The sequence below is a fragment of the Charadrius vociferus genome, unplaced genomic scaffold (assembly GCF_000708025.1).
Source record: "Charadrius vociferus isolate BGI_N301 unplaced genomic scaffold, ASM70802v2 scaffold419, whole genome shotgun sequence".
NCBI classification, from domain to species: Eukaryota; Metazoa; Chordata; class Aves; order Charadriiformes; family Charadriidae; genus Charadrius; species Charadrius vociferus.
The window spans coordinates 49,668-60,619 of NW_009650190.1; the positions used below are offsets into that span (position 1 = coordinate 49,668).

Here is a 10,952-nt window from a genome sequence, read left to right on the forward strand (position 1 = left end):
TTTCCCTAAGAGCAAATCTCGAAGTTGATGATAAATCTGTTTCCAACATGAAATGGTGTGAGAAGCAAAGCTTCTTTTCATGATCACTTTGTAATTTTTTTATGATCTTCCTTTCCTTTAACCTTCATTACAGTCTTAGGATTGACTACATATATTGTGCATATATTGGATTGTATTAATATTTTTGCTTTATTTTTAAAATACAGTGATGGAACAGAAGATAAAGACGAAGACTCCAAGGATGCTGTAGAAGGTAATGTCAATTCCAGTGTATAGAACTGTTCTTGACCTGTGCAGTCTACATGAATTATTTTTGTTAATTCTTTGATTCTGTAGTCTGCAAAGCAAGGTGACAGCCCTATTATCCCTATTCATCATAATGCATGTCAGAATATATTCTTAGATTAATACCCTACATACATCTCTTAATGCACTGAAATTTACAGCCTTCGGGAAATGCTGGTCTCTGATTCTCATACAGGTACTTAATAACATAAGGTAGAGAACTCTGATCAGCTTGTTGAAAGCATACATTTATATGCATAGAATAACGTTTCTGTAAAATATTTGATAAGGAGCCATGGCAATGCATCTGCATGGCTATATTCAAGATACTGAAGAAGTTAATCAAATTGGCCATATTAACCTTGGAAGAGGAGTTGTAAAACAATGAAAAAAGTTGGATTCAATACATCTGCTATAATCTCTCTCTTTTTAGTGAAACATAAAATAGGGTCTATCCAGAATCTCGTTACAGCTTTCTGGTTCGTAGAAGGTCTCTGCTCTGGTTCCATTCTGATTGAAGTGCCAAAGGTTGTTAACTCAAATGAGAACAGCCTGAATACACAGTATATGAGGCTGATTTAAAGATGGGTTGATCTTAGAGCAAGTTGTAACAGAGCTTTGCTTTGTGTTGGATATATTCTGAAGATGAAATAAGTGTTTCAAGAAACCTCTGCTACCTGCTGACAGAGGATATTCAGCCATGTTGTGTGTATTCAAATAGTCTTGATGTAAGCAGAAACATGTGTGGTTATTTCTTTTTTATTATTATTTTTTTAAGCTCCTAGAAAAATATATGGAAATGAACCACAGTTCTTATTTTTTTTTTAATCAGATTTGAGTGTAGGGTTATAAGGAAATAAAACTAAACTAAATTATCAAGTATTTTTTCCTCAGAAAATAATTATAATTAAAATATTTTCTGCTCTGTAGGTTTCGTCTAGGTTATCAACATACCGTTGCTTTCTTTCAGTCTCAACTTCAAAAGGTTCTAGCATCGCAAATGTTCAAATTGCTCAATTAAGATAGTGTTTGATTTTATTTCTTTACACAGTTTTGGTGTCTCCTGGAGTGCAACAGTGTGCATTACGCTGTATTAAGGATTTTCTAGTGAATTTTTTCCATTTTAATTTCCTCACCATCTCAGTATAGTTTTGAAAAGACTCTGTTACTTTCACTGTAGGACCATTTAAATAGTATTCTAGCTAGAAAACACTTGTACCTCGTTTTGTACATTTGGAAGTTCTGTTCATGCCATACCTAGAAATGGCTCGCTTTGTCTAAGCTGACTGCGCCTTGTTTAACAAAGAATTTGAAACAAAGCCTTGTTATTACCAAATGTACATCTATTTTATAAAACTTAAAAATATATCAAAATTTCCCAGTGATACATTACCACAGTGCTTTCCATCCACTAAGTGTCATAATGTTTGTTATAATTGGTTCTTTGTCCTATAAAGACATTAGATTTTGTATCTCCTTGACAAATATTATTTTCTCTACCAAAAGCATGTTTATGTTGACAGTTCCACCATGTAATGTTCTCTCTTCTTCCTCTTGGGGAAGTCTATTTAGTCTTGCTAGACTTTGTCGGCTAGGAATGAGTACCTTATGTACCTCAATTTTTATAAGCTTGATTAGAAGAGTAGTGAGATTGAGGTAAACTGCGCATGAACATATGTTTTTATTGCAAATATATTCTTTGTTTCTAGAGAGTTAAGTCCTATAGTCTGGAAGTAGAGACTTCAAGGACAACTTGGAGAGCGGTACACATATGCTTAGTTGGTTCTGAGACTGCGCCAAAGGATTACTGTGATAGCTGGATACAGAAATATGGAGTAGAAGCAGATCACAATCCTGTAGTTTCTTTGTGTTTCTAATGCAACTGCTCTTTCAATACTGTGTTAATTTTTGGAACTCATGCTGTAAAGGAAGTCTTGAAAAATTTGATAGGCCTCAGGACAAATAGCACTACATTTTGGAAGAAAATCAGAGGCAATCTGAGCAGTCTGCCTGCACAGGAAAGAATTCTGAAATATACACTTTAAAAAATGTGGTAAATGAAGGCATAACGAAAAATAGTGGTCGGAAACAGAAATAACTGATGAACAATGTGAGAGCCATTGCTGTTCAAACAGTTTATGAAAGGCTGTGTTAAATTCCTTGTCATTTGGAACATATGTTACAGCTTACATGTCTTTTAATACTCAGCTATGTTTGTGTACGATTGTAAGTGGGATAAACAGTACTTCCTTATGTGAACGTACAGAAATGCTTCAGATCAGCATGATTTTTTTCCTTTCATGTTATCTGTGTGTACTAAATTGAAGTTCTTAAGATAATATAGTCTAAACAGTGAGCTACAGAGACTACTTTGAAACAATTTGCAGCTATGTATTTGATGCTTTTATTTTTAATGTTAGGTTTGGAGCAAATACGAAAGACTTTAGCAGTAGTGAATATTGATCTGGAACCAAATCTAGTGGACCCTCAGCTCAGAGCAGCACTCCAGTGGCTGGTGGCTTCTGAAACAGAGGTGTCTGATCTTCACTTTCATGACGCTGCTACAAGGGAATTTGTCTTTGTAAGTACTTGGGTTTGATGGGTAGTGGGGAAGGGGAATGATTTGCTTGATTTCCATTTGCTGTGATGCACGAGCTGCTACTGCTTTATTTGCCGCTCCATAATAATGAGGTATTTGCTGTTGAAGAAAATCATTATTTAAATCCTGAGAGGTCAAAGTGGAAGAACAGCCTGTTTAACCTGTGCATGTAGCATAAATAAAACAGTCTTAATCAAAGCTGAGTTAACTTGTTTCACAAGTTGTTTTTCTTGGTTTAGTCCAAAGAGGATACAATTGCAGCATTTTTGTTTAGAGAAAAATGTATTTTTTCAAGCATTTTTTACTTAGTATTTAATTGTCGATGAATCTTCTGAGAACTTGCTCATGCAAATTAATTTCTAACTTAATATTTTGATGTTCTGCCTCAGGTTTTTTTTGCTAGCAAATGCCTTCTTATCAGGAAGAAGTTTAGGTTCTAATTAAATAATAAATATGCTTTTATTCTGTAAGCAACTGCAACCAAAACTAGTAAGAAAGAAGGGTCGTATAATTGTTTCAGTTTTAGGTGTGTTTATTTTGGTTTTGATTTTTTGAATTTGGTTTTGATTTTAAATTTAATGTGACCAAAGAGAACGCGGAAGTTTAAAGAATTAGGCTTTAGCAATTAGCATCTCTTAGGGAAGGGTCAAAGTCTTGATATGTGTACTGACCAGAGTATTTCCATCACAAACATATAAGAGAAACTTCTTACTCCTATAAAATCGTAAAAATTATTCCTTTGTGGTTGCACACCAAACTGCACATGAGAACCTGGAATTTATTACATTTGACCTATTTTTTTTTTTTAAATCTACCAAGGAATTCTTTTAACATTACCTGGCTACTGAAAAGCTAATTTAACAGATACATAGGCAATGTCTCTAATGATGTGGTTGATATGAATGATAAATTATCAAAGATTTTGATTTTATGACCTGGTAACACGTGAAAAAGTGTTAATGTGATGCCATTAGTATGTTTTTAATAATTAAGATCTTGGGAAAAACAACTTAATGCACGCATCAGTATATTAAGGAAGGGAAAGTTTGCTTTCAGTTCCCCAATCTACTATTGAATCTTCAACTTGGTGTTTTCCAAAGCTAAAATCATCATTTCAGAAGAAAAAGGGAGTGACCAGGAAGTAGACTCCCAAGCACCTATGGTGCTTAGTTATAGTAGACTTGTGTTAAGAGTGTGAAAGGTACCTAGAAGTCAGTACAGATCGCACCTGGGCTAAATTTTTCTAAGAGTGGCTTCTCCTTTCTTAGCCCAGAAAAAGAATGCTAGTTTTGTTTTTCTTTTGCCTGTGTAACTGTGGCATGTGTATTCAATCTTGAAAGCAGGAAGTCTTGCATTCTTATTTAAAATAACCCAGAAGATTGGGAAATGTTTTTTGGGCCGGTTGAAATACATCCCCTATGCTCCTTTTATGTAGGTGGGTATGTTTGATTTAGAATTATTTCAGAAATATGTTTTGCCGATGACACCAAGCTGTGTGGAGTGGTTGACATGCTGGAGGGAAGGGATACCATCCAAAGGGACCTGGACAGGCTTGAGAGGTGGGCCCATGAAGTTCAACAAGGCCAAGTGCAAGGTCCTGCACCTGGGTTGGGGCAATCCCAAGCACAAATAGAGACTGGGCAGAGAATGGATTGAAACAGCCCTGAGGAGAAATGACTTGGGGATGGTGGTGGATGAGAAGCTCAACATGAGCCGGCATTGTGCGCTTGCAGCCCAGAAAGCCAACCGTATCCAGGGTTGCACCAAAAGAAGTGTGGCCAGCAGGTCAAGGGAGGGGACTCTGCCCCTCCTCTACTCTGGTGAGACCCCCACCTGGAGTACTGCATCCAGCTCTGGGCTCCCCCAACATAAGAAGGACCTTTTTGACCTTTTGGAGTGCGTCCAGAGGAGGGCCACGAAGATGATCAGAGGGCTGGAGCACCTCTCCTATGAAGACAGGCTGTGAGAGTTGGGGTTGTTCAGCCTGGCGAAGAGAAGACTCCGGGGGGACCTTCATAGCTGCCTTCCAGTACCTGAAAGAAGCCTACAGGAAAGCTGGAGAGGGACTCTCTCTGACTTTGTAGGTTTCAAACTTGTGATGCTACTATTTGAGCCAATGCCTGAAGGCGCATAGGAAAGGTATTGTTAGCTGGCTGTATATCTGAACACCACTGTAGCTACCCTAATAAGAGAATATACTGAGAAGAGCACTCTGGAAAATAGCAGTGTGTATTATGTATGCACCCCTAAGAAACTAATATTTTTCTACTTGACACTTCAGTCATAAATTGATACTGAGTTCACACCTAAAGATAAAACATAAAATCTTCAGGCAGGTGGTAGTCATGTAGTCCTAAAAAAGTTAAAATAGTTAATTGATTCACTTAATTTTATAGATTAATATTTAGTTCTCTAAATGCAGTTATATTAAAATGAACTGAAATTCTGTTCCCCTCCGCCCCCCGGGGGCAGGGAAGTGTTACCTGTTTTTTATTCCATCCCATTTCCCAATTGGAATGATCGCTGACCCAAGCTGAGAGTCTTAATTAAAAATAGTAATTCTCAGTTCTGTCACTAGTAAAGCTACACAAGCACCTCCAGAGGGCACTGCAACCCAGCAGAAAACTAAACTGACCTCTACAAGCTGATCTCTTGCCAGCTCTGGGGTTTTGATCATCTCATAGGTACTTTGGTAAGTTACCTCAGTTACGTGGGCTTTAGATTGCATTAAACAGTAATTTTCATTCTAAGCAGTTGGTGGGTTCTGTAAGGGAGGAAAATCTTGTGTTAGCTGATCGCAGCAGGGTAATGAACCACTGATGTGATGTGGCTGTATAAAAGACAAAAATATTCCTAGCATGTATCAGGCAAGGTATTACTTGCTGCAGCTGGTTATGAACTCTGACTTAAGGGCACATGTTATGCTTAGCAAGACAGAAAGAAGTTAAATACCTGTTTATGAAACAAAATACATTTGTTTGGAGCTAGAACAAGAAACTAGTAGATTAGAATAGATTGTTCTTGACTCTTTGAAGAGGCTGACAGCGTGGATGTGTAAATGCCTGGATTAAAAAAACATATATATGCAATTTTTAATTGGACCTTATCTAGCTCCTTTTAGGATTCCTGGTAACTATTTTGAGTAAACTCCAGTATTTCACTAGTCGGACGGTAAGAAACAGATCAGTCTGCTAAAGAAATAGTGGGATTAGACTTTGAACTCTAAATTAAAATAGAAAGATTAGTGAAGCCAGGTGCCAGCTCTGTTATTTTACTATGGTGGTATCTTCTTTAGACAGAAGTTTTATACTGTATTTGCTGCTGAAGTAGGTCTTTGGACATTAGCCAAACTTTCCTCTGGCATAAGAAAATGACTATTCTTTTATAAGCCAACAAACACCATTTACAAAATTGCCTGTTGTAGACTGTAAAACCCTTGCTTCCTGGGCTCTGTTTTAAAATTCACAGAAATTTCTACATAAAAAGAACTGAAACCTGTAGTTAAGACCTTTTTTTTTTTTTTTTTTTTTTTTCCACTGGAAAAAGTTTCAGGGCTCAGGAAATATTGTACTTGAAATTGGAGAGGATCTTTTTTCTCATTCAAGTTAATTGTTTGCTCAAGAAGTTAAAGTGGTTTATACACGTTTTTATGCCATGTTCTTTTTGTTGGTTTGATCACCTAGGTGAAGAATCAGAGACTGTCTTCCTTTTAATTTTTTAATAGAATTTCATATGGTAATCTGACAGGTCTTATAGAAGAAACATTATGAATCTTAAATTTTGTAGCAGTGGAAGATATTTCACTGAATGACTTTTTAAACTTAACATATAGAATGTCATGGTAGGGACTATGAAAGGCAATTAAGTTCTACAGTTCTAAAGAATAAGTAGGGTATCTAAATTGTATTTATTAAATGCAGCATTGATAGTTGTCCAGAAAGCTACAGAGAATAAAGTTTGTTTGTGTGGGTGTTGATTTTTGTTTGGTGGTGTGTTTTTTTTTTTAAAACTAAAAGATTTTTTTACTCCTGGGCAAACTGTCAAATTCCTCCTTGTCGTAGGGTGGGCTTTTTTCCATATATAGCTGAGCTTGACACATAAGCAAAAGAAGACTTTTTTGCTTGGACCCCGGGAAAAAAAAAACACAACGTTTTCAGCTACACTGATCTCCGCTCCCAAGTGGTAACTTAACTTAACCCTCACCTTTTCCTCTTCCCCAAGATGTTATAATTTCCCAACTGTGAAGACACTGTTTTCATTGAGGGTAGCATCTGTGCCACCCAAACCACACTATATGTTGTGAAAGGAAAATCCACATCCTTTTATTAAGACTGAGTTTTGTCTTTTTATATGTGCATTATTGGCATGGGAGGGGTGGCAAATGTCTTAATCTTGTGTTCAGAATTTCCTGTTTTCTGCAGTCTTGATGAACCACAGCCCTCATACCTGTGGCACCACGTCATTTGAAAATGTCGCTCCCTCCAGAAGAAAATTTTGTGAAAACTGCCCTAAAGAAAAGTGCCTGATTCTTGTGGAAGTTTTTGTTTTTATAGATGTGGGAATAACGATTAACTCATTATAACTGATCTCTTATGAGCTAATGTTTTGAGAATAACTTCTGTTACTGTTAATCAGGATGTGCCGGTCAAAATATTTTGTTTTGTGTTCCCCTATCTCCCCTTTAGCTTTCCAGAAGACTGCGAGAAAGAAACTGGAAAGTTGGAGATCTTTTGCAAGCAGTGCTGAGATATTGTGAAATGATAGAGAAGGTGTCTGATGGAGAACAAGCTCTAAATAAGTCTTTGGTTGGTTGGCTTCTGGAAAATGTCTGAAAAATCCAAAGATGCAACACTCTTCACTTCATTCCTCTTTTGAAAGGAGATAGAAAGAACACAGATATGTAAAGTAAAATTCAACGAATGAATGTTCAAGTACTTGTCAGCATTTAGAAGACTTTGAGGTGAAAGTCAAAATAGCTGTGCTGTGCTTTGTGATACTGTGCACATGGTATGTTTATTCAGTCCACAGTTGGTATTGTCCACCCACGCATAACATGTATTTACTGCTCTGTTCAGCCCATGGAAATATTTATGAAAAAATCCCTTGTCTATGGTAGTAGTTCAGAAGAGACAGTCTCAGACATGATACTAAGGATTCCCGCTGTGCCAGGATAGCTCTTTTTCCCACTTGGATATGTGCTATATTCACTGTGGGACTAAGAGCACTGATGTTCTGTAAAAATCTGTTCTGGAATACCTTGCTTCAGACAATGAAAAAAAATTACCCACATTGGCTAGGTGTTATATGCTCAAGGGCACCGTTGCCAGGAAGAAAATTGTGACCTGCCCAGGCAACCCATTAATGCAGTCTGGCTCCATAGCTACCTTTATCAAGTTTAACTTTATGTGAAGATGGGAGAGTCTGCTCTGAAATTGTTGAGGTGCAAGTACATGTTCCATTTTTGTTGACTACTATATAGTTGGTAGAAGGGCAGAGTGGGTAGCTGAGCATAATTTCATACATACTTCTTCAGCAAGGTTTCGTGAAGCTTGTCAATCAAGTTTAGATTGCTAAGTTTCTTACTGAAGCTTTTTTGTATGCAAATACTTCTATGACGTTAAATCTGTGTCGAAGAACTTGTATGTTAGTTTCTCGCTATGTGTGTTAAAAATAGCAGATCAAAACTTCTTCCTCTGAGGATTTTGGCCATCTTCTCAATTAACCTAAATCTTTATTTCTTTGCCTTCGTATATGAACTTTCTTTTCAGTAATAAAGAGAATTTTGTTACTCAGTGAGCGCTTAAGCATTTAACAAAGAACGCTAATTAAAACATAAAGAGGAAATTTCTTGCAAATTGATTTTTCATTTTTCTTAACTACCTTCACTGAATTTTTTTTAAAGGCACTTTTAATCAAGTCTTTTTAGCAGTCCAGTCAAGTTTCTCACCAGTGCTGCTGACTTGCCTTTCTGTCTGAAGGGAAATCTGGACCTTTGCATATCCTGTGGTTTCAAAGTGCTTTTGTTGGTTTTTTGTGGGTTGTTTTTTTTATATACATCCTTTGAGAGAAAAAGACACGTGCTGGTAATTACAAGGTTACCACCTCAAATCTCATATCGCTTGCAAGAACATCATGGAGTCTCGTTCTGGATGAACAAAAGAATCTTAATAGTTTTTTCAAAGGAAAATATACTGTTGATATGGTGCATGAGTTTCTGATCCCAAACAAGGAGAAAGTCTCTAAACCTATTCATGAATTGTATTGGAATGTGTACAATTCTGATTTCCTCTGCACCCTAAATTACTATGAGGTGTCACACTGGCCAGCTCAAGAGCGGTCTCCTTGCAATGTCTTTGTGTTTCAGGAAGACATTCCACTGGCCTTTTTACAGAGACCTGGTTTTAGTCCTCATTTGTCATCTGGATTTCTGCCTTGGATTTCACAAAGTTCACCTTTCTTACCGAGTTAAAGATTTTTAACGTTTTTGTATGTGCACATAGGTGTGTTCACACATGTGTATACACACATAGATATGTATATGTATCTAGATGTGTATGAGATCTCATCGATTTGAACTTACGTAAATTTTTACCACTAACTTAAAATTATTCTTATAGTTTATTACCTCACTTTATATATCATTTCACTGATTGAAAGATCTGTGTATGCCATGTGACAAAGACCAAAACCAATTGCAAGGCCTTTTCTCTTCTTAAAAGTAATATAATGCCAATCGTCAGGAATTGTTTTTCTCCAGACCCAAAGTGAGGGGGGAAATTTAGCTTAATTCCTGTATTTGGAAGATGGGGTAGTAACAAATATTTTTGAAAAGTTGTACAAAGTTATCTGGATTATTTTTTTTTCTCCCCCACCCCCAATACTCCTTTCTTTTTTTTTTTTTAAGGTTGATTTTCAACGTTGTTTCAGACAAAAAATGGAAACCATTCTACGGCTGTAACATTGTCCCTTTAGCACGACAATAATGTACTTGTACAAATTTACCTAAAAAATTGAAATGGCAAGAAAATAAAATACTAAACACAGTGCCTCAGGACTAAATTTTGCTCTGGGATTTGGACTCAGACAATCTCACCAAGTGGAATTTCAGGACATGAGGATACAGTAGTACTAGTACAGTCTTTCTGTACATGTCCAAAGCCAAATTGATTAAGATATTGAGGGCATTGTAAATGTACAAAACTGTACATTTGAAAAAAAACCCAAACCAAACAAAACCAACCAACCAAACAAAAACAACCCAACAAAACACCACCACAAGAACAGCCAGTTCTTAACTGATTTATTCAGTATGTTGGATTTTATAAAGTTGGTGAAGTGTTTTTTCTTTTCAGTTACTTTTCTGGAAAAAGGCAGAAGATTGTGTGATTCCCAAAGCTTGCAATTATTCAAAAAGTTAAGTAGACAATCGTTGCACTAAAAGTGATTTTTATAAATGGAATCTTGTTTTCAGACTGGATCGAACACATTATGTAACTATTGATTGGTGATATATTAAGGAAGGAATGGATGTATTAGCCTCTGAGAAAAGTAGCATAGTTTCCAAATTTACATGAGAAAAATGTTATATTTCATTTTTACTTAAAACAAAACAACAGACCAGTATTCTACACAAATTTTTTTTAAATTTGTTCTGGATGACTGTTGTCCTTGGGTATCAAAATTGGGAAAGCATTAAACTAGCCTGGCAAAATTATTATAATTCAACAATTTTATTAATCTTTGGGAAGCCTTACTCTGACTATATCTAGGGATGCTGTCTGCCGTATTAGTGAGAAAGCTGTTCTTTCCTAATGCGAGTCTGAAATTATACTATTACTGAGTTTCTTTAAAACTCCTGACCACAAATACAGAAGTGTAAATGAAAACTGTAAAAACACGAAGGGCCACAATTTGATCCGTTTAGACCAGACAACTGCCTTATATACAAACATAACAAGGTAGAGTTTATTTCATTTTTTTCTGTAAGAGAAACCTGGTTCGGTAATTTAATTTTTTAAGTTGAGGAAAATACGTACAATGGTCTTATTGTTCCAGAAGACACCCTGTC

The 10,952-nt window shown here is 36.3% G+C and overlaps 1 protein-coding gene across 1 annotated transcript in view; it reads left to right on the forward strand.

The window, feature by feature from the left end:
• Window positions 1–7,716, forward strand: part of AKAP11 (A kinase (PRKA) anchor protein 11) — a 35,475-nt gene extending 27,759 nt beyond the window's left edge. The window contains exons 10-12 of the mRNA XM_009892949.1: window positions 207–253; window positions 2,706–2,866; window positions 7,570–7,716. Coding sequence (XP_009891251.1) covers window positions 207–253; window positions 2,706–2,866; window positions 7,570–7,716 — 355 coding nt within the window. The remainder of the gene's footprint in view (window positions 1–206; window positions 254–2,705; window positions 2,867–7,569) is intronic.
• Window positions 7,717–10,952: the final 3,236 nt, after the last annotated feature.